At 40.6% G+C, this 19724-nt stretch overlaps 1 protein-coding gene and 1 long non-coding RNA gene across 6 annotated transcripts in view; one reads left to right on the forward strand and one right to left on the reverse strand.

Moving 5' to 3' along the window:
- The window catches only part of ntm (neurotrimin), a 519740-nt gene that overhangs the window by 470502 nt on the left and 29514 nt on the right, over positions 1 to 19724 (forward strand). For all 5 annotated transcript variants that reach the window (XM_031310844.2, XM_031310847.2, XM_031310843.2 and 2 more), the window contains one exon: positions 3926 to 4158. In XM_031310844.2, the coding sequence (XP_031166704.1) occupies positions 3926 to 4158 (233 nt within the window). The remainder of the gene's footprint in view (positions 1 to 3925; positions 4159 to 19724) is intronic.
- LOC118496584 lies at positions 1278 to 19517 on the reverse strand. The gene is made up of 3 exons (XR_004899175.1): positions 19505 to 19517; positions 2953 to 2956; positions 1278 to 1737 (listed from the first exon to the last, which is right to left on the reverse strand). It is a non-coding gene; the product is annotated as an uncharacterized LOC118496584 (long non-coding RNA).

The raw sequence follows: 19724 nt of genomic DNA on the forward strand, positions 1-19724 counted from the left end.
TTGACTCGGGTACATTCACAAAAAGACCCTAGGTTGCATTTTGGCGAGAGGTACGCTTTAACATTTAGAGACAGAGAAAACGGTATATGATCGGCAATGGCAAAATCATAATGAATCTCCATAGCATCTAAAGAAGCATGTGCATCAGTTGTACATACACAGTGATCTAACCACAAGGTAGTATGACATGCCTCACTGATGTAAGTATAACTATTATTAGGCAAAAGCACCTTGCTTGACGGTATTAAACCAGCGTCAGTGCAAAAATGCATTAGGTGATTAGCAAACAGAGAGTTTGCATCAGAAATGTCGGCATTCGTGTCTCCTACAACAAAAATACAGGTTGAGGCATTGTCTTGAATAAAAGAGCCAACAGATGCTAAGTATTCAGCTTCATTTTGATAACACTCATATATATGAGTATATATTTAAAATAATAAACTTTGTATCATGACAATTAAACTCTATACCAATAGCCCAATCCACACCAAATCTTACCACTGATATTAGTGAATCATAGTTCTTATTCCAGAGGATAGCCATACCCCCAGGTATCCTACCTTGGACAATTTTAGTACTTAGATCAGTGGTAGATTCCCCAGCCCCATAATATTCATTATGTAATGTATTTAGACCTTCCAGATCCTGTTTAGCTAAAAAAAAGTCTCTTCAATACACACATCACAATTGTCAAGAAGCTTATCAACCATAAAGCGACGTGACTTATCCCCTGCACTGTGTCCAAGACACAGGCCACGCACAATATATGACCCAATCCGAAACTTCATATTAGGCCTTTTATAATGACTATGCAGAGCTCACTTGCCCGTTGCCTTCAGCTTCAAGATCAGGAGCAAATCTAGTGGCAAACATCACTCACCAGCTTGGTTTTGATCACTTTAATATCACTCCCATCACCGGTTCCAACTATTCCGATCTGCTTTCTCTCCCTTCTCGCTGGTTGACGAGTGTTATAAGGTTTTGGCTGTAGATGCCCCGCCACAGCATTCACGTTATTCTGCATCTGCTTTAATCGCCGACCATCTTTAACAATTATGCTCCATTTAGGTGACTGTGATTGTGTTTGTGGAGGCATATTCAGTGCCGCGGTTCCCAGTGGGGTGTCTGAAACCAGGGTGCTCGCACGTCGTCCATATTCCCCCCCGACCAATACCGGTGGTGTGGTCATGATCTGGTATACGAAGCCTCACCAATTCGGCCACACAATGGTCCACAGCCACATTTACCACTCGTAGACCCTCACTTGAGATTCCATAATCTTTTTCATGCCGGACACTTCCTTATTTAGCTGTTCAATCCTGCCAAGGAGTGCTGATACATCAATGCTGCTGAATGTAACAGGTGGAAGCTCATCCAGATAAACGATACAAATCTTGGGATATCTTCCCCACACTCGTTAAGAACCTTTAGGCACGCTTTGACATTGTTAATATCCTTCTGAGGACCCTAGTGCAAAACACATCATTGAGTCGTTTTCGGAAAAACTTCAAAGAGTAGCTTCTTTGACTCCTCAATCCACTCAGACGGAAAATTAGTGGAGGCCAGCATTACGATTTCATCCTGGCTGAGTGTCCTCATTTTAGTGACAACAAAGTTTACAAATTTGTCTTCCACTATCAGTTTGCCATCAACCGTTTTAAAGCTCTCAGGCTTTGTACATGAGCAAACTTTACTGCCACCAGCTCCACGCGAGTGTGCTGCATGCGCCATCTTCCTCTCTGTTACAGGGCAAGCACACTTCAAACCCTGCTGTTGTTATTGTTTGCACATTTTACAGTGCAAAATGCATTTGCAACTCAGACAAATTAATTTACTGTAGCCATTAGCAATGAAAAGCCTACTTTGAATCCACTTTGTCATAGTAAATTGATCACTCGCCATCTCACATACGCTGCGATCCATTATTTTTGAAAGCCTTTGCTCCTGTGTATTGATTACACACAAACACACACACACACAGGCCACCAGTTTTTTGTCCTCTTTCCCCATCATAGCACCACAAATGCCCCAAGGATGCCAATGACCCTACTGCCGCCACTGAAGTGGAAGTGACTGATGCTGTAACAAAAGCTGTGACAGCGTAAATGCAGCTGAGAGTCTTTCAGCCGCAAAGTGTTGAGCTCTTGCCACATTGTCACCATTTGAAGCTGTTAATGTCCAAATGCCCTGCTCTTCTGTATGTCGGGAAAAATTAGCCACAGAAAGGTAAATAAACCCAGATGATGAACAGGCATTTGGCAGCCACAAGCACAGTTTCTACAAAGTATGAATTTCTTCTTCTTCCATTGGCACACTTGTTTTCATCCAGCTTTGGCAGTGCTTTCTCAGCGGGTATCCAAAGATTTGTCATGAAAACACAGCAGATGTGTTGCTCTGCGGAAACAGTCAAAGATCAGTGACCCTGCTCCTGTATCAAAGCAGCATTCTGTGACTGAACCAGTCTGTTGTAATTGCAATGGAGCTCGCCGGTGCAGTTTTCGGCTCATTGTCTCAATCCCTTCTGAATGTCACAAACCAAGTGTGTGGGCAGATAAACAAAAGAAACCTGATGACTGCTCCAGAGCTGCATTTGCATATTTACAACGTGTCTTGTTACCAAGCTTATTGAGAAATTGTCAATATTCCAAGCAAGCTGTTAACATGATTGCTAATAGCTCAAATGCTATTACTTATTTTCCATTTCATGTTGTATATTAGAATATTACTATGCAATAAAATGTCCTTTTTTATAACGGAATTGGGAAATGCAATAATGTTGCCAACATTATATAATGACCCGTATTATTACTTAGCAAAATTCACACAATTCTAATGAAGATGATTTGGTTCTGGAGTAAAAGGTAAATGGTGGTGTGTGTGATGGTGCCCCAAGGTATTGAAAAACTGATTAAAAAAAAAAAGGGATTATGGGAAATGTATTTCAATTATAACAAAGCTACTAATATCTACTTATTGCACCTGTTTTATGCCGAGTATCCTTACTCAGAATAAGACAAATTCTACAAATTCATCTGACCCATGCCCTACTCATGACCCTGTCCTACAGTACAGTTTCAGCCTTTGGAAGTATCAGCGGGCCGGTCCTGCTGTGGGGGAAGCTGTGTGCAGTAGAGATGTTTTCACAAGAGCTGGTTTCACTCATCAGTTCCTCCTCTCTGGTTAGAGTTTGCCTTTCAAAGGGGTGATTGTCCATTCCAGCCAGACAGAAACAAATCATTCAGAAATATGCAATGAATAATAAAGAGTCATTATGCACTTTACGGGAGAGGAGTAATCGTTGTGTGTGGCCAACATGCCATGTGACTTGTTTTCTTGTCTTGACTGTGTATAAGCTAGAAAACTGGAAAAAACATTTGACATATTTGTCGATTCTAGAGTTGTTCCGATTTGGATACCAGTATCGGAAATGCCTCCAATACCGCCTAAAATGCTGGTATCGGTATCGGCGAATACTCGAGTTTAAGCACCAATCCGATACCACGTAATTTAGCCCTGAAAAAAATCCCCCCAAGGTTATTTGTTTTCTTTATCTGTTATGACTGAAGAAAGTTTGCTGCCGTTCATTCTCTGTTATCTCTGTTTGTTCATGTTTTACAAAGAGTTTAACCTGAGCCAGACCGTACAACAATGATAGCAACCATATCACATCCATACAGGGAGAGTAGTGTACAGCTGTTAAAAAATATATAAAAATATAATATATATTTCTTTTTTTAACACTGGTATTGGATTGGTACTACTCTGTATCGGCCAATATGCAAGTTCAGGTATCAGACGCGGTATCAGGAATGAAAAAATTGTATCGGACCGTCTTTAGTTGTTTCTATGAGTAGGGTTAATCGTATAATTACTAGTTCACTTTGGTAAAAGCCCTATTTTCAATGCCATTGTTATCGCTTCACAGGTGTGCACAGGGGGACGTTGTCACACACACAGCATGGCTAAACCGCTCGAGTATACTGTACGCCGGAGAAGACAAATGGTCGGTGGATCCCAGAGTGAGTCTGGTGACCCTTAATCAAGAGGAGTTTACCATCAAGATTGAAAATGTGGACATGACAGATGAGGGCCAGTATGTGTGCGCAGTCCAGACGAGCAGTCGACCGAGAACCACCTCAGTGCACATCCTCGTCCAAGGTAACATTTATACACACACACACACACACACACACACACACACACACACACACACATATACATTTAATTAGTTTTTTTATTTTTCTACACTGTATGATTGATGGTTGTGTTATTCCTGAGCACCAGCACATGAGGGCATACATGAACAAAGCAGAGAGTAAAAACAGATGTGTGCTCTCTTTCTTGAATCTCATTTCCTCATCCATTGCTCCACTGGTGCAACTAGGGGCTAAATGCCTTGGTCAAGGAGAGGGAGGGGAGTGTGCTCCTCCTTCCTAATGTTAGGCGAGGTTAATGCTGAGATCCTTTGGCGAAAATGATGTGTGGAATTGTGATGGTGTCCTCATAGAGATGCAAGGCAGAGTGAGGTGCACACTGCCGATACACACAGCATAATGGCACAGTTTAATGCTCCCAATATGACATGCAGATGATCCATGTAGCATAAAGTGCTGCTCATAAGATGCCATCCGCAACTGGATAAGAGAGAAAGATAATATTGGCCCAGTTTGGATTTCCTATCCGCTACATTTTCTCTGCAACATGTTGCCAAACAGAAATGCAACAATAAGGACACAGTGAACAGTTCAACCCCACCTGCATTTTAAGGAACACACTGCTGTTAATTGACTTCAGCTGTCTTTTATTTATAACTTCTCGACTGATCAAAAATAAACTCGGAAGAATTGAGCAAATGAACTACGTCATCATTGGAAGCTTGGAACAGCGCATCATGAACAATGTATATATTTTATATTTTTCTCTGTCTTAATAATTCAAACAATGACTAAACATGTTTTCTCATATAGCTGTAGAGCATGTATGGTTCATGAGAACAAGCTGTGCTGGTTGCCACCCGCCATAACAGAAAAAAGAAGCAACTTGTCCGACAGATGGTGAATGGCAGAGGAGGGAGAAAAATAGGTCAGAAACTGATTCGGCTTAAACAATGATTCACTTTTACAATAAATATTAATCCGATTTTGGAGTCTATGTGCACCCACGTGCGCCCATAACAACCATGAAACCACAGAGCCCCCCTACATAACAAATCCCGATGTAACCCCTGCTTATATCGTGCACCTACACTACTCTATAACTGCAGAAACTGATAACAAGCTATTATATTTATACCTTCTTACAAACACAATCTAAACTCCTTCTCTTGTCAATACAGCTGTTGACAGGAACACACGTGACATTACGAAGACTCATCTTAGTTGTCATCCTGAAATAATGCAAATAAAATGATAAACTAAACCTTAACGAACCGAAGCAATCTCTGCCTCAGCAGAAAGCACAATTTGAATGCAAATTAAAACACTCCGAGTCTGCTCTGCATTCATGAGATATATAAGCTAGCATCGCAACAGCCCCATATATATGTTGAGACAGTTGAGTTGAGTTCCGTTGCTCTGATTGGTTGTAGGTCTATCCAATTGACGGCAGAGGCATTTTCTTTCCTAGTTCAGTTGAAACACACCCCATAATCACAGCCCAGTGGAGCAGTATCAGACTCAGATTCTGACCAGAATCTGAGTATGATGACGTCAGGCTAGCTTCTATGTTCAATTTGCTTCAAAGCCCGGCACACTTCCCAGCACACACACTGGGGTCGAAACAGGCCGGTGTTCTCCTTTGTGATTTTTTTTATCTTCTATATGCCCCAAACTAATAAAGGCATTTTAACTACATCCTTGGCTCGGTAAAGTTGTGCCTGAAGTAAGCCCTCTGGCTTCCCTTTTTCCATAAATTGACTTTAAGAGCACCTTGCATTCACCTGGAGTTTGCCACTTTACAACCGTGAGCAGCCGGTATTTTTTGCTTTTTTACCAAGGATAGCTTGGATTAAGAAGGGGTCTGCCTAAAGACACCAGCTGGTACACAGGGTTTAAGTGGGGTTACCCATTATCTCCTAATCTCATCTGATTACTGATTTTATTTGATCCACCCGCCCTGTCTGTCATTTTCAATTAGAATAATCAAAAGTCACTAACAAACATATCAAGAGAGCCATTCTTAACTCTTAATTCCACTGCAGTTTCTTATAGTTTGTGTGTGTGTTTTTTGTTAAGCCATGCACATACATGTGCACTGTAGCTTGCAGGTCAGGTCACAGGGGCGGGAGTGAGCAGATGCACAACCCTGCAGGCTATGAGTGTGTGGGGTCACACACTGGTGGGGTCACTACAGTTCAGACTGAGATGTCTTCAACCAGCAGCTCGACCTCTTCATCGGGGAGAGTGACTTACATTATGTCGAGGCTAAGACTGTCCATTCTAGTCTTGTTTTCTTCCTCTTAAAACGTACTTACAGAGCCTTTAATAGTACTTAACGATATTTTTCCATCTTCTGCCCACAAGTTGTTATCTTAAAAAAACATGTTCAGGACTTTGTGTGCTTTTAACTTCCTTAGAAAACTAAACCTGGAAACCGAGAACCGGCAATCTCCATCACCTTGGCACACTAACACATCCTGAGGTTTGTCTCGATGGATGATGGGAAATGAAAATCCGTCTAAAAAAAAAAAAAGAAAAAGCCTCAGTGATCCATCTCAGGTTGTGTCCAGACATTGTTTATGTAACATTAATCATTCAGCTGACATTCTATCCAATAAAACAACACATTTGCAATATACTTTGAAGGGTTATTTATACGTGCGCCTGAGACGTTGAGAATTAATTTTGTAATGTAAATGACACTGTGGTATCATTTACATAAGGCATACAAACAGGAACAAAACAGTCAAGGTTATTAGGGTTTTTTGTAATGTCTATACATTATTGAATTGTCTTCAGACACTAACTAGATTACTGTATTTATGTATGCATAGTCATTAAGAGCCATGCACTCACTGAGCTGTCAGTCCCAAAAAAGGGGGGGGGGGTACAGGCACTGGTTTGTTATTTTACAAAGAAAATCCTTTAGACTATTTGATCAGAGGGTCTTGATGGCTCTCCAGCATAGGCCGTCAGTCCCTGGAACCATGCCCGATCACAAATAAGTCATCTGATGTCAAACAGCGGTGTCTGATTCCAATGACTTCATAGATTATTGACAAGACATAAGATCTCTGCAGTGTTACCCACAGTAGTTTAGAGGACCTTGAACTGGAGTGTTTAAAGTCTAATCACAGAAACAAAAACTTTGCCCCTAGATTTTGTGTAAGGAAAGATTAAACATGCATCCATTCATGCTAGAACAGTCCCCTTCATGAATGTTTCTTATTTAATTAATTACAAAATGATTAAGAGAAAAATAACAACACTCTGCCCAGACCTGTGATTTGTTCATTCCCATGTGCAAACCTGTGTGAGTCGGGATTGTTCTTTGATTGGATATCAGTCTTTGGCATAATCAAATTTCCAAATGAGTAAGTACTAAACTAAACTAAAGTTTTCTTAAGCTGCCTCTGCGCACGGCTAGGTAGGGCGCAGAGCAAAGCGCAGCGCAGGTAAACGTCATCAAGGATGGCACGGAAGCTATTTCCCGTTGCTAGGTAACTTATCTCATTGGTTGCGCTTTCGAAAGGCAGCGGCAACTACGTCAAAGTTGAAATAATTTGAATTTGAGCGCAGCGCAAAGCGGCAAATCCGCTTTCCTCTCCCCATAGGAAATCAATGGAACGGCCAGCGCAAAGCAGTTTTGCTGCCTATCATGTGTAGGCGGCGTGTTATTATGGAACCCACGCTACTATTGGCCAGGCACAAGGTTACGGAACTCGATTTGTTCAAGTCCCCTGTTGTATCCCCTGACCAATCGGCTATCCTAACCTTAAGGTCAATGCCTAACCCCAACCAATCGGGCTGCTTCATAGGGCGGCAGTTGCCTAAAAGGTACATGGGATCCATAATAACGCGTAGGCGGCTTTACTGTAGCACCGTTGCAGATCAGATCTTAACGTGCTTCACAAGATACAGACACAATGTAAAAGCTATTATTCATCATCTCTGCTTTTCATAGACAGATTTAGAGATCCACGTATAATAAAATATAGTGCCACTGCAGTAGTCTAAAGTTTTCAGCAGCATTCTGAACATGTGAAGAGGAAATTACAATTGTATGGGTTGAAATAAAAGCATGAATAATCATCACATTACATAAAAATTAAAGCAGATTTTAGATTAGTGACCAAAACACACTTGGCCTAGAACTCGCCACAAACCCTATTAAGTATCTTCATATCGCCGCTGTAGGGTGAAAACCAAAATGTCCCAAAGTGGGTTTCTTTTCAGGAAATTAAAAAAAAACTAAACCGCCTCATCATCATCATGTTTAAATATTTGTAAAACCCAAAGACAGACGTGAAGGGTGACCAATAGCACTGATTTATGAAACAAAATTAAAATGAGGAAATATGGAGATAGACGGTTTCTGCCCTACAGCGGTGATATTAACTTTGTCCTACCTTCAAACGTTTTGGAAATAAGAAAAACATCAATGAATCAGACGAAAGCACTTATTTTCATTTCATTTAATTAAATGACACAGTGGGGGGGGGGGCACCACAGCTGTCCACAGCTGCTTTATACTGTATGAAAGCTTTTCCTTAAGTTCATTAAATCCCTGCAGACATGTGAAGGCAGCAGGACACGTATGTTGATAAATGAAGCCTCTGATTTGAAAAGTAAGACTGCAGGGTCATTAGACACGGCTGTCCACTGTGTTTACCTCCATTACAATCCCCTGGCTGCTACAGAATAACCCCACACACCTTCACACATCTCGGACTATAACTCAGTATTATGTGGGAGATGTCAGATTACCAGGGCTCATGAACCCTGCACAGCCTCCTGTTCATTTTTTTCATATTTTACAATATGACAATTTCAAATGTGAGATCGAAGTAGAATTAAAACTGAAAAAGTGTTGGATTGATGCGATCATATTAACGGCTTCACCAGACATTATTATTATTAGTTATACAACTCATTTCGTGACATTCCCGTATCATGCAGCTGCCTAGATTCCCTGTATCTGTAGAGAGACAAACATAATTATACATGAACAGTTTGGGTTATTAGAGACTGGCCAAATATTCTGGTCCCCTGACCTGTGACCTATGAATGACCTGATGTTGACTAAGCTTTCCCTTTAGTCTCATAATACCACAACATGCTGTTTCCAGAAATTCCATTTGCACTCTGCCAACAGATTGTTCTGAGCAGTTAACTTATAATTGAACTCATGTGATCTCATGGTCACTCCTCTGATCCTCTAACTATAGACACATTTTGCCCTTTTTTGAGAACGGTGAGAGCTATTAGAAGAAAACGTGACAATATTTCTCGCCGAGGTGAGGTGTCAGTACACGTGCAGAATTACGTCGGTACTACAGAGGGCGATTCACGTTACATCAATAGGTGCCAAATTTTGGTACCTGAGAGCGCAAGAGCTTCTCTGTCTTCTCTGCATGTTTCACAGAGAGCGGGGCTCCGACACACACACACGAACACAGAGTGAAACTGCGACGCCCCTTCAGCTTGTGTAAGTCACGGTAATGCCGCGGTAATGAGTGTGGTTACACTTTTCAAAACTCCCGCAGACAGTCACTCACTGCAATATAATATAATGGCGAGGCGAAAGCGGCGAACAGCAGTGCTATTAACGTTACATTTCCTATCAGATAGACAGGCACAACAGCGTTCTCCTTGCCCTGGTGACTGACTGGAGGTTTAAGGGGAAGGCAACTTTACTTCTACACAGTAGGGCTGCTCCCTCTTAGTCGATTAGTCGACTAATCGGTCGTTTTGGTCTTAGTCAGCTAAGATTTCTTTAGTCGATTAGTCATGTTTTATGCTTTTTTCATGCTGAATGAATTATTTCCAAGAAACGTACGAGCACATCTCTGGTAAACACAAGAATTAAAGTGGTGCTTTTGCATGACTCTTTGCGGAGAAACTCAGATTTACAGATCTGTCGATTAAATCAACTAATCGATTAGTCGATACAATTGAATGAGTGTTAGTCGACTAAGAATTTCTTCAATCGAGTACAGCCCTAGCAATATTTCAGCAAAAAGGCAACAATTTAAAGTGCTTTACATAAAACATTAAAGAGCAATTAAAAGCTATCATGAAAATAAAACAAGAATAGAATAAGATACAAATACAAGAATAAAAGTTCCAGTGTGGCAGCATTTGGGATTCCCAGTGGAAACGTCGCAGTTATTAAGTCTGAAGATATTAGTTATACATGAGAGAAGTAATTTGAGTTTGTGGCAAAACCTTTCACAGTGCTCATTTTTTGATTTGTAACTTTTGATTGAATAAAAGACTATTTATCCAGTCTTTCTTTAAAATAGTGTTAAAATCTGGTCTCGTTCTCGTGTATCATCTCATCTCGTGAGCTGAGTCACAAGAGCTATTGTGGACATCATGGAAAGTGAAGCATCAGCTGCACTGAATAAGAAGATATGCTTGGTTTGGTAAATTAGGGCTATACTAACTTATTAATATCACTGGCCAGGCAGACAATGAAGTGATTATTTAATTCCCTTAAAACTACAGCAAAAGCCTACAAAGAGATGTATGTTTGTAGGCTTTTGCTGTAATTATACAAAGGCCGTTTATAGACTGTGAAAACGCTACCTGCCTTGCTTTAGAATCAAAAATGTCCTGCGATAGAAGAATATTGCTGGCGTACAGTACTCATAAAGCATTTTCTACCATATTTTCAAATTATGAATGGATCGGTGTGGGTACAGTACCCACCAGTACTATGTGAAGAGGGTCAAGGCTGCCTTCTTTCTTCTCATAAATGTATAATGGGCTCTCTGTTTCACCGTATGCACATGATTCATATGTAAACATCTTCCCACTATATGCAATAAAAAAGCTTGAACTTTGGGTGAAAACTAAAACTCAAATAGTCGTAACTTACTGTTGCCTTGGTGACAGCAAAATAAGGGGGGAAAGTGGGTTTATTGAGGCAGCCAAGAAATACTTGAACGTAAAGGTCAGAATGCAAGGTGTGGGGTTACTGTATGTGTTGTTGCTGCTGCTGCTCTCTACCAAACAACACGGGAAATGAAAGTATTTGCCACCTGACTGAAGCACATATTCCACTTCTCCAGTTTGTGTCAGGTGGTGTTGAAAGAAAAGCTCTCTAGTGTATTACAAGTTTTCTGTTTTTACAGCCCACCCAAAGCTTGTTTATCAAAACTCTTCTGTATTGTAGAGTGTGGCGGAGCATGAGGATGATGATGTCAGTCTGTGGGTTATTCACACAGTTGGGTCCAGAGCAATATATATCAACAAACTACTAAGCAGGTTGCCATGTTAGTCATTCTTCACTGCTTTGGTCCAGACTAAAATATAAAATATTACCAAGAAATTTTGTACATATAACCATGTTGTCCAGAGGACAAATCCTAGTGACTCTAGCGATCCTGTGATGTTTTCATGTAACACCAACCAGAGATGCTCACGAGTCTCTGAGCTAGAGTCCAAGTCAAGTCTCTAGTCTCTGAGCTAGAGTCTGAGTCAAATCTCAATTCTCTGAGCTAGAGTCCAAGTCAAGTCTCAAGTCTCTGAGCTAGAGTCCGAGTCAAGTCTCAAGTCTCTGAGCTAGAGTCCGAGTCGAGTCTCAAGTCTCTGAGCTAGAGTCCGAGTCAAGTCTCAAGTAGTCTATATTGACAACGTTTCATTTCCGGTGCCGCCGGAGGTTACACCGGATGTCCCTCATTTATGGCCGGATGTCCGTCCCCTTCCTCTTTCTTTGTTTTGGCGTTCTAACCTCTGGTGGATTTTTGAGGACTATGGTTAACTGCTCCTCAGATCTCTGCAGGGTAAATCCAGACAGCTAGCTAGACTATCTGTCCAATCTGAGTTGCACGATTAAAACAACTTTTCAACATACTACTACTATTTTGCAGAGGCACCGTTGCTCCGTCCGGTGCTCAGTGCCCCCAAAAAACGATTGTTATTGGTTTAAAGAAATGGCAATAATCCAGAGCACATTTTTCTCCTATCCAGGAATGTTGTGTGGACGAGACTCAAGTCACTGAGCAAGAGTCCATATATTTTGCATTCAGCGCTTCTTTTTTTGGGGCCTTGTTGTTTAAAGCTAAAGCTTATGATGAACGGCATGTGTGGCCGCACGCAGCAGATACGTTACGTGTTACGTAGGTAGGTTATAGGTTACAGTCAACTCATCAGGCATTGTCTTAAAATAAAGTTTGTTCATGAGTCCAGCATCTCGAGTCCGAGTCAAGTCTGAAGTCTTTTGAGTCACTGTGTGTGCGACTTAAATGCATCTAGAGTCCGAGTCTCAAACTCATGTCCTCATCTCTGACGCCAACAGCAGGTCAATATATCCACTTACCCTGTTAAATATCTCAACATCTAATGGATGGATGGACAATAATGGTTCCCAAATGATACAGCCTAATGATTTTGGTGATCCCCTGCCATGTTTTCTCTACTGCAACCATCAGATTGAACAGTAGCAGACTAGATACATTTTAATTTCCACTCGAGTCTTATGATCTACGGCACACTTATCTTGGTTTTTCAGTCGACTCATTTGCCTTAAACCATCACACTGTCAGAGCAAACAAGGATTATGAACAGGATTACACTTTATTCAAAGTGTATAATAATTAGCAACATGACCCTAAGATATGTCCAAGAATTTGATAACCTGACAGCTTGTATTGTATAAATTGGAAACTCAACCTTTTGTTTTGCTTCTGTGATTCAGCCTTGGCCTCTTGCACCACAGCTAAACAGAAGCAACGCTGACTCGCTTGCTGTATGCTTTTGTCATTCATGAAGGGTAAATGGGGATTAAACTGACATCCAATAAATTATTCATAGAGATTGTGTTTTACAAACAAGTCTGATGTGACTGAAACAAGTTAAAGCACTGGTGATGCTCTATTCGTGGGATTTTAGTTGATGATCCTCACATGTCAAAACAGAGATGTTTCCTTGTTACTTTGAAATGGAAATGACAAAAAGAGATTTGTCAGGAATAAAGAAAGAAAAGAAAAAACAATGTTTATTCAGGGAAACCTAATAAGTGTGAGGCATCCAGAAGTCATCATCACAGCCTACGCAGCCATCAACGATGTCTTCAAGATGTGGGATTTAGACGTGTTATTTATACGTCTTGAGACACTCAGATACATCTTCAGATGTCTGTATGTCAATCTTAACACACCAAGAGCAGTTATAATTTAAATGTACCCATGAAGTTGTCACATCAGAATGCTAACGGCTATGGCTAACGTACTGTATGTGGACATATTAAATACATGTATTATGATCATTAACAGATACATTAATCAAGAAATTAAAACAATTAAAAAGATGTAAATCTATAAATGTGTTGAAACGATTTTTGTCCCCTTTATTTTATTTGACTCTAGATAAATACTACACAAAAGTATTGACTTTCCCTGAAAATAGATTTTGATTTCTTTCAAGTCTACTTTACTCTATATACGCGACGTTCCACTGCCGGGATTGCTCCGGTGCCACCGGAAATTCCGCCGGTTGTCCTTCATTTAGGCCGGATGTCGGTCACCTTCCTCTTTCTTTGTGTTGGCGTTCTAAACTCTGGTGGATTTATGAGATCAACATGTCCTGGATTTCTTTCAGTTACCCGGCTTCACCTAACTAACAACCGTGGTCCCACATAAGCTGTGTCACGACAGTGGTTATCAATTAGTTCAATCAACCCAGGGTTTCCCAATCCAGCGGCACCGGTTCACATAAAAGAGCAACGACCAAGCGCAAACATCTACCAGAGCCGCATATTTTATAAAAAAAGAGCAAATTATAATTCTACATAAATATGAAGAACACTGACACGGTTTTACAGGCAAAACGCAATACAGTCGCTGCCTCCTAAAACAGGAGGAGAGCTGGCAAAAAAATAGCTGACGCTGTAGATGCATGAATCACAACGCTTATCAATATCACTTCCCCATCAGTCAGGCACAAGATCTGACCATAATTACACTTGTCCTTTCCATGAACTGTCATTGCTTTAGCCTATTATTTCAGTTGCAACCCTGGCAGCGGGAAGCGATTGTGAGAGCAAATAAAATATATAAAAACATAATTCAAACCGATGTGCGCATTGGGAACACACGGCTCAAGATGCCGATAGCCTATATGTAATTCCCTCCCATTAAAATCTATATATTTTCATAAAAATACCCACATTACATTCATACATTCAGGGAATGTTAACAGGGTTGTCAGTCTCTAAATGTTTTAACTTTTATGAGCGCACCTCTCTTCATTTCATCCCTCTACACTGGCCATGAAGTGATCCCTTTCTAATGCAGCTCAGTACTCTAACCATGTGTCCAGATAGAACGAAAAGACGAAAAGACCTGTCATCTCCATGCAAGTTGAAAATATTTCAACAGCTGAGTTCTAAGATCAGTCCGAGGCTGGGCTGAACATAAACACAGGCAAACTCCCGCAGACATGCTCACAGCTAACGTCTGTACAGTCCATTCATTGGCTGTGTCGGGAATAAACACAGTCCAGTGGCCACACTTATGTACATATTGGAGGATTCTACACTTCATGCAATGCTAACGTTCAGGGCCAGTGAATATCCTTTGGCAGATAAAAAGGGTGTGGGATTGTGCAGTGAATGTGAAACAAGTCTGACTTCCATGCAGGAGATCTGTGTTTGCAATCTGTCACAAACTTACAAATAACTGCAACCAAGATCTTTCCCTTACTTTGCCTAAGTATTTATGTCGCCTAACCTTAACCGTAGTTTATTTACCATAAGATATAACCCTAACCATACTGTATCTGCCATGCACATATATTTTATTCAGCTACACTCTTAAAAATGTTGGCATTAGAGGTACAAAAAAAAACAACCTCGTAATTCCAATATCCTGGGGTTTTGCAAAATAGCAATATTATTAGGGCTGTCAAAATGAACGCGATAATAACAAAATATATTTTGACAAGCGCATTCTGTGATTTGGACCTTTGCCATTTCCATGGTTTAGGAAATCAGGAAGCGATGCAGCACGGCTGCACTTACCGGAGAGTTCTCTCAGTAATCACAGTTACCTCGGGGTCACTGCACGTTATTTTGACCGACAGTGGGAACTTCGGTCGCACGCTTTGACTGTTATGAAGATAGAGGAGAGGCATTTCACCGAGCACTTTCTGCCAGTAGCCAGACAGCGGGACATAAAACATAGAGTCAGCGCACTGACCACTGATGAGTGCATGCAACATGACTGCAGTGGCCAGACAACTCCCGTTGGAGCATATGCCCCGCGTGGCACATAGCCTCCACCGAGCCATCACAGTTTCTCTCACCCTGATTTGATCCCACTCAGTAGAAGTGGATGTTTTTGGGAGCCGTTATTTTCCCACATATGAGGTTAAACACAATGACATTGTTACATTACATTGTTACATTTAGCTGACCAGACTTGTACAATGTGTCTGTTGCTGTAAAGCATGAGCTCCATTATTTGTTCAGTAAAGTACATTTAGAACAGATAAAACATGTGTGATTAGTTTGCAATTAATATAATAATAGTTAACTATTGGCAATCATGCGATTACATATTTGAATATTAATAATAACGTTCTTTTTTGATGATAGGGTTGTTGTAAGCCACCGTCGCTGCGTCCGGAGCTTAGCGCCGTCCAAGACGATTGTGATTGGTTTAAAGAAATGACAACCCAGAGAGTTTTTTTCTCCTATCCCAAAATGCATCTGTAGAGTAGCCAGACCTTACTCCACAGCGCTGTGGAGATATGTCTGGCAATGCGTGACTAAAGAGAAATAAGAGTAAATAAGGAAAGTCTTTCATGTAATTAATGAAGTTAAAATTTAGTCAAGGAATTATTTATGGAGACACACTGTTAATATTTGAAAAAAATTCTCTGTGATCAACAATCATCCATATATTATATTACATTACATTACATGTCATTTAGCTGACGCTTTTATCCAAACTTACAATTGCTATATATATCAGAGGTCGTATGCCTCTGGAGCAACTAGGGGTTAAGTGCCTTGCTCAGGGACACATTGGTTGATGTATCGCGGTGGGAATCAAACCCAGATCTTGCACACCAAAATCACCACCCTTATATAAAGTCAACAATGTCAATTTTGTTATACAATTTATGTTTAAATACACCACTGACAGAAAAAAAAAATCTGTAAATAAACCATTTTTAGGAAGTTATTCATTTATTTTGTTACTTTCAAGAACTCTGGCAATAATAAGCAGTATGGGGTTTTGTGTTTTCAATCTTTTTGTTCTATTCATATATTATTATGCAAAGCATATTCAGTGCTGTGCACAAGAGGACCGCGTTTACTTTAAAGTGTTTCCGTGCGGCAGAAATCACACTGTTTGGATCAGTGGGGACATAATATTGAGATGAAACTCAGTTTAAACTGGCCTGCTGCTTTTGAAAAGAATGTATTTGTCTGTGAAATGGTATTGTCTATTTCAGGAGAGCTTATGTGTATCCAATACAGGCAAACATGTCAAATGGAATAAAACAACATTCTTGTACATCATATTTTGAACCACCCTGACCATGCGTCCACACTGTTAAATTAATTAGTGGCAGTGTTGTGACCAAGTCATCTTTGCTCAAGTCCCAAGTAAGTCTCAAGTCATTTGGTCCAAATCTCAAGCCAGTCTTGAGTTATTTTATTCGGGTCAGGTCACAAGTTATGTCAAGTCGAGTCCTTAGTTAAGGCAAGTCAAATCCCAAATCAAGATAAAGCACTCTTAGCTGTAGTATCCTGTCTTTATGAAGAGAAAAGACAAGGTATTAGTAACCCTTCTAATAAAATGATTGGCTAGTTTGTATAACTAGTACAAAAACACCATTTTTGATGAGCAGGTCTTGCATTCAGCAGTTCGCCTTTTTCTGTCTTGCGTGAAATTTTTAATTCCAAAAGTGATTACTCGTGGCACAGACGCAGCCATTGTGGTGGTCTGGTCCGACTAATGAGGCTTCATCAGTGCTCTTTGATGTTATGTGTTGCCATAGTGAGGAGTTTGACTGACGGCCAATCATCCAATCATGTCAGTCATGATTCACGTCATGAATCATGTCATGATTCACGTCATGATTCACGTGTGCTATGCAGCTAACGCTGTTGTCACATTTCTGTCTAACCATCAAGTCGATGGTTAGACAGAAATGTGACAACATTAAACTAGAACTGCAAGCAGTTATGACGGGGTCCAAGCCTCCCCGGCGCGAGTCACCCCTGATGACATGCAGAGCCCACGAAAGCGGAACCCACGACAGTGGAGCCCGCGAAAGGAGAACCCAAAGCACGATGGCGGCGATGCAAAAGTCAGGAAATTTCACCAAGTGCGAGCTCCAACGTCTGTAGTGAAATGCAATAGCAAATTTCCCATTCATTGAGTAAAAGGCCAAAACGCTTCTACCTAAATTATAGCGCCTTCTAGAGGCAGATCATCACCAAATCTGGTATGGAGCCACAGAGTGGCATGTAGAACAATAATCTCAAGTCGTGTGATGATAGCATTTACTGCGGCACAGATGTTGCTATTGCAAATTTCCCATTTAAAATTGACTTATTTGCCAAAACGCAAAAACACGGACAAAATAGACAAAAGACAAAATTTGCAATTAGCCATCAATTTTCGTAAAACGACACATATTTGACCTCTACATAGTTGATTTCTCGCATAAAGAAATCTCAGAAATGAATTTAGTAATTAAATAGCAGATGAACAATGTATACAATTTCTGAGATCTGTGTGACCTAGATTCAGAAGACTAAGCTGACCTCAGGTCAGTGGTGTAGCCTATGTAAATGTTGGGGCGTGACAAAGACTAGAGACTATAGCCAAATAAGGTAGGAGTTGAGGAGTTGACGTCAACTTTTAGCTTTGTTGAGATTTGCCCGTTTTCAGCAGCAGTATCAAATTGTGAGATTTGCAAAGGAAAGAGGTATCAATGGGATTTTGAGGTTCTATGTATGTCCTATTTACCCACCGAACTGTCGTTATTCAACTATGACAAGGTAAAATTGGTTTTGCATTCTATCACCCCTTTAACTTCCAATTTGACTCTCAAGTCATTCAGTTTTCATCAAGTCAAAAGTCATCAAAACAGTCTTCATCCACGGCTTGGACCTTCCTCCGCAGCGCTGTGGAGGAAGGTCTGGCAAAGCGAGACTGCAAAACGGTGACTCGAGTCCAAGTCACCAAGTCTCAGGTCCACATCTCTGGTTAGGGGTAGTGTAACTTGGAAGTATTTTACATTGCAAGTCTTATTAGTTTCCTTGCCATCTGTTATATTATGGTATCAGCTGTTCTAAACTATCCCTTCAGACCTACTGTGGACTTTCATCCATGTTGGTTTTTCTTTCCAAAAAAGTAGTAAAAAAAAAGTAAAAAAGTAGCTCTTTGATCTCATTCACCTGATAATTTCATTGGTTCTTCTGAGTGATACAGATGGAAAGGGCATTACGAAGGTGGATCCACGCATGCAGGTTTATAGTCCTGATTGTAACCATCTGTCTTCACCTTGGAGCAGCACTCTCAGAGGACTTAGTAATATCTTTCCTGAACAGAGTGCTTGGTATTATAGATCTATCCTTTGCTTGTTCAGAGGCAATTTGCGTGGTGCTCCTTTACAATTGCTGTATAAGGTTTAGCCCTTAGCACTTGGGGAGAATGTTTTTCAAAACACTGTTTGACGTCATCTGCAGTATTTGAAACATCTGTGATAAAGCTGGCTTTTATTTATGTGAAATGATTATTCTTTTGCTGGGTTAGTGCTGCATGTAAACATTATGAACCTGGAAACGAAAGTCATTTCCCAGAGATGTATTTCACAGACCTGCTGTACAATTCTACACAGAAGCATTCCTTTTATGCACTGTGGATAGTTAAGGTGGTGCCTGAGAGCATCTATCCAATAGTTCATTTAGAAGACAGCTTGATTAAGCAGTCTGCCTTGAGAAAAAGACTGGGAGCCATACAAATCTCTAGCTGCTAAGAAATCAATACATTTTTGCAGCAGCTCCGGTTTATACAGCAGAAAGTGCAAGCACAATACAACTTAACATGCTTTAAGAATTCATTTTGAATCAATTGAGTACTAGTGCAGTAATCTTCAGGAGTTCTTAACAAGTGAAACTGCATTGAAAACAGGTGAATGCTATCACCCCATTCAGATATTCTTTGTAGTTGTTTGACGGAAAACAACATTTTTGTGAACTTAATGGAAGGTACTGTGCAGTGAAGATGTGTTCACAGGCTCTGAACATGTTTCCATGGGCGACAGTGTGCTTCTGGATATAGTTCTCAGAGCCTAATTGTATCCCTGTGCAGGGTGACATTAAATGTTAGTGCCGGGAACAGAGCTAGCAGTGCTGTCTGTCGACCATGCTCGTTCAAGTTAACGAGATGTCACACCCATAAACAAAAGGTTTTTTAAAGACACTATATCGCTACGACCACTTTTCTGCTGTAGAATCCCCACTTTTGAAAACTGCTGAGACATAATGAGGACAAAGGGTGTTCAACAAAGGGTTGAGAATACACTGAATTGCAATGC

The sequence above is a fragment of the Sander lucioperca genome, chromosome 13 (assembly GCF_008315115.2).
Source record: "Sander lucioperca isolate FBNREF2018 chromosome 13, SLUC_FBN_1.2, whole genome shotgun sequence".
NCBI lineage: Eukaryota > Metazoa > Chordata > Actinopteri > Perciformes > Percidae > Sander > Sander lucioperca.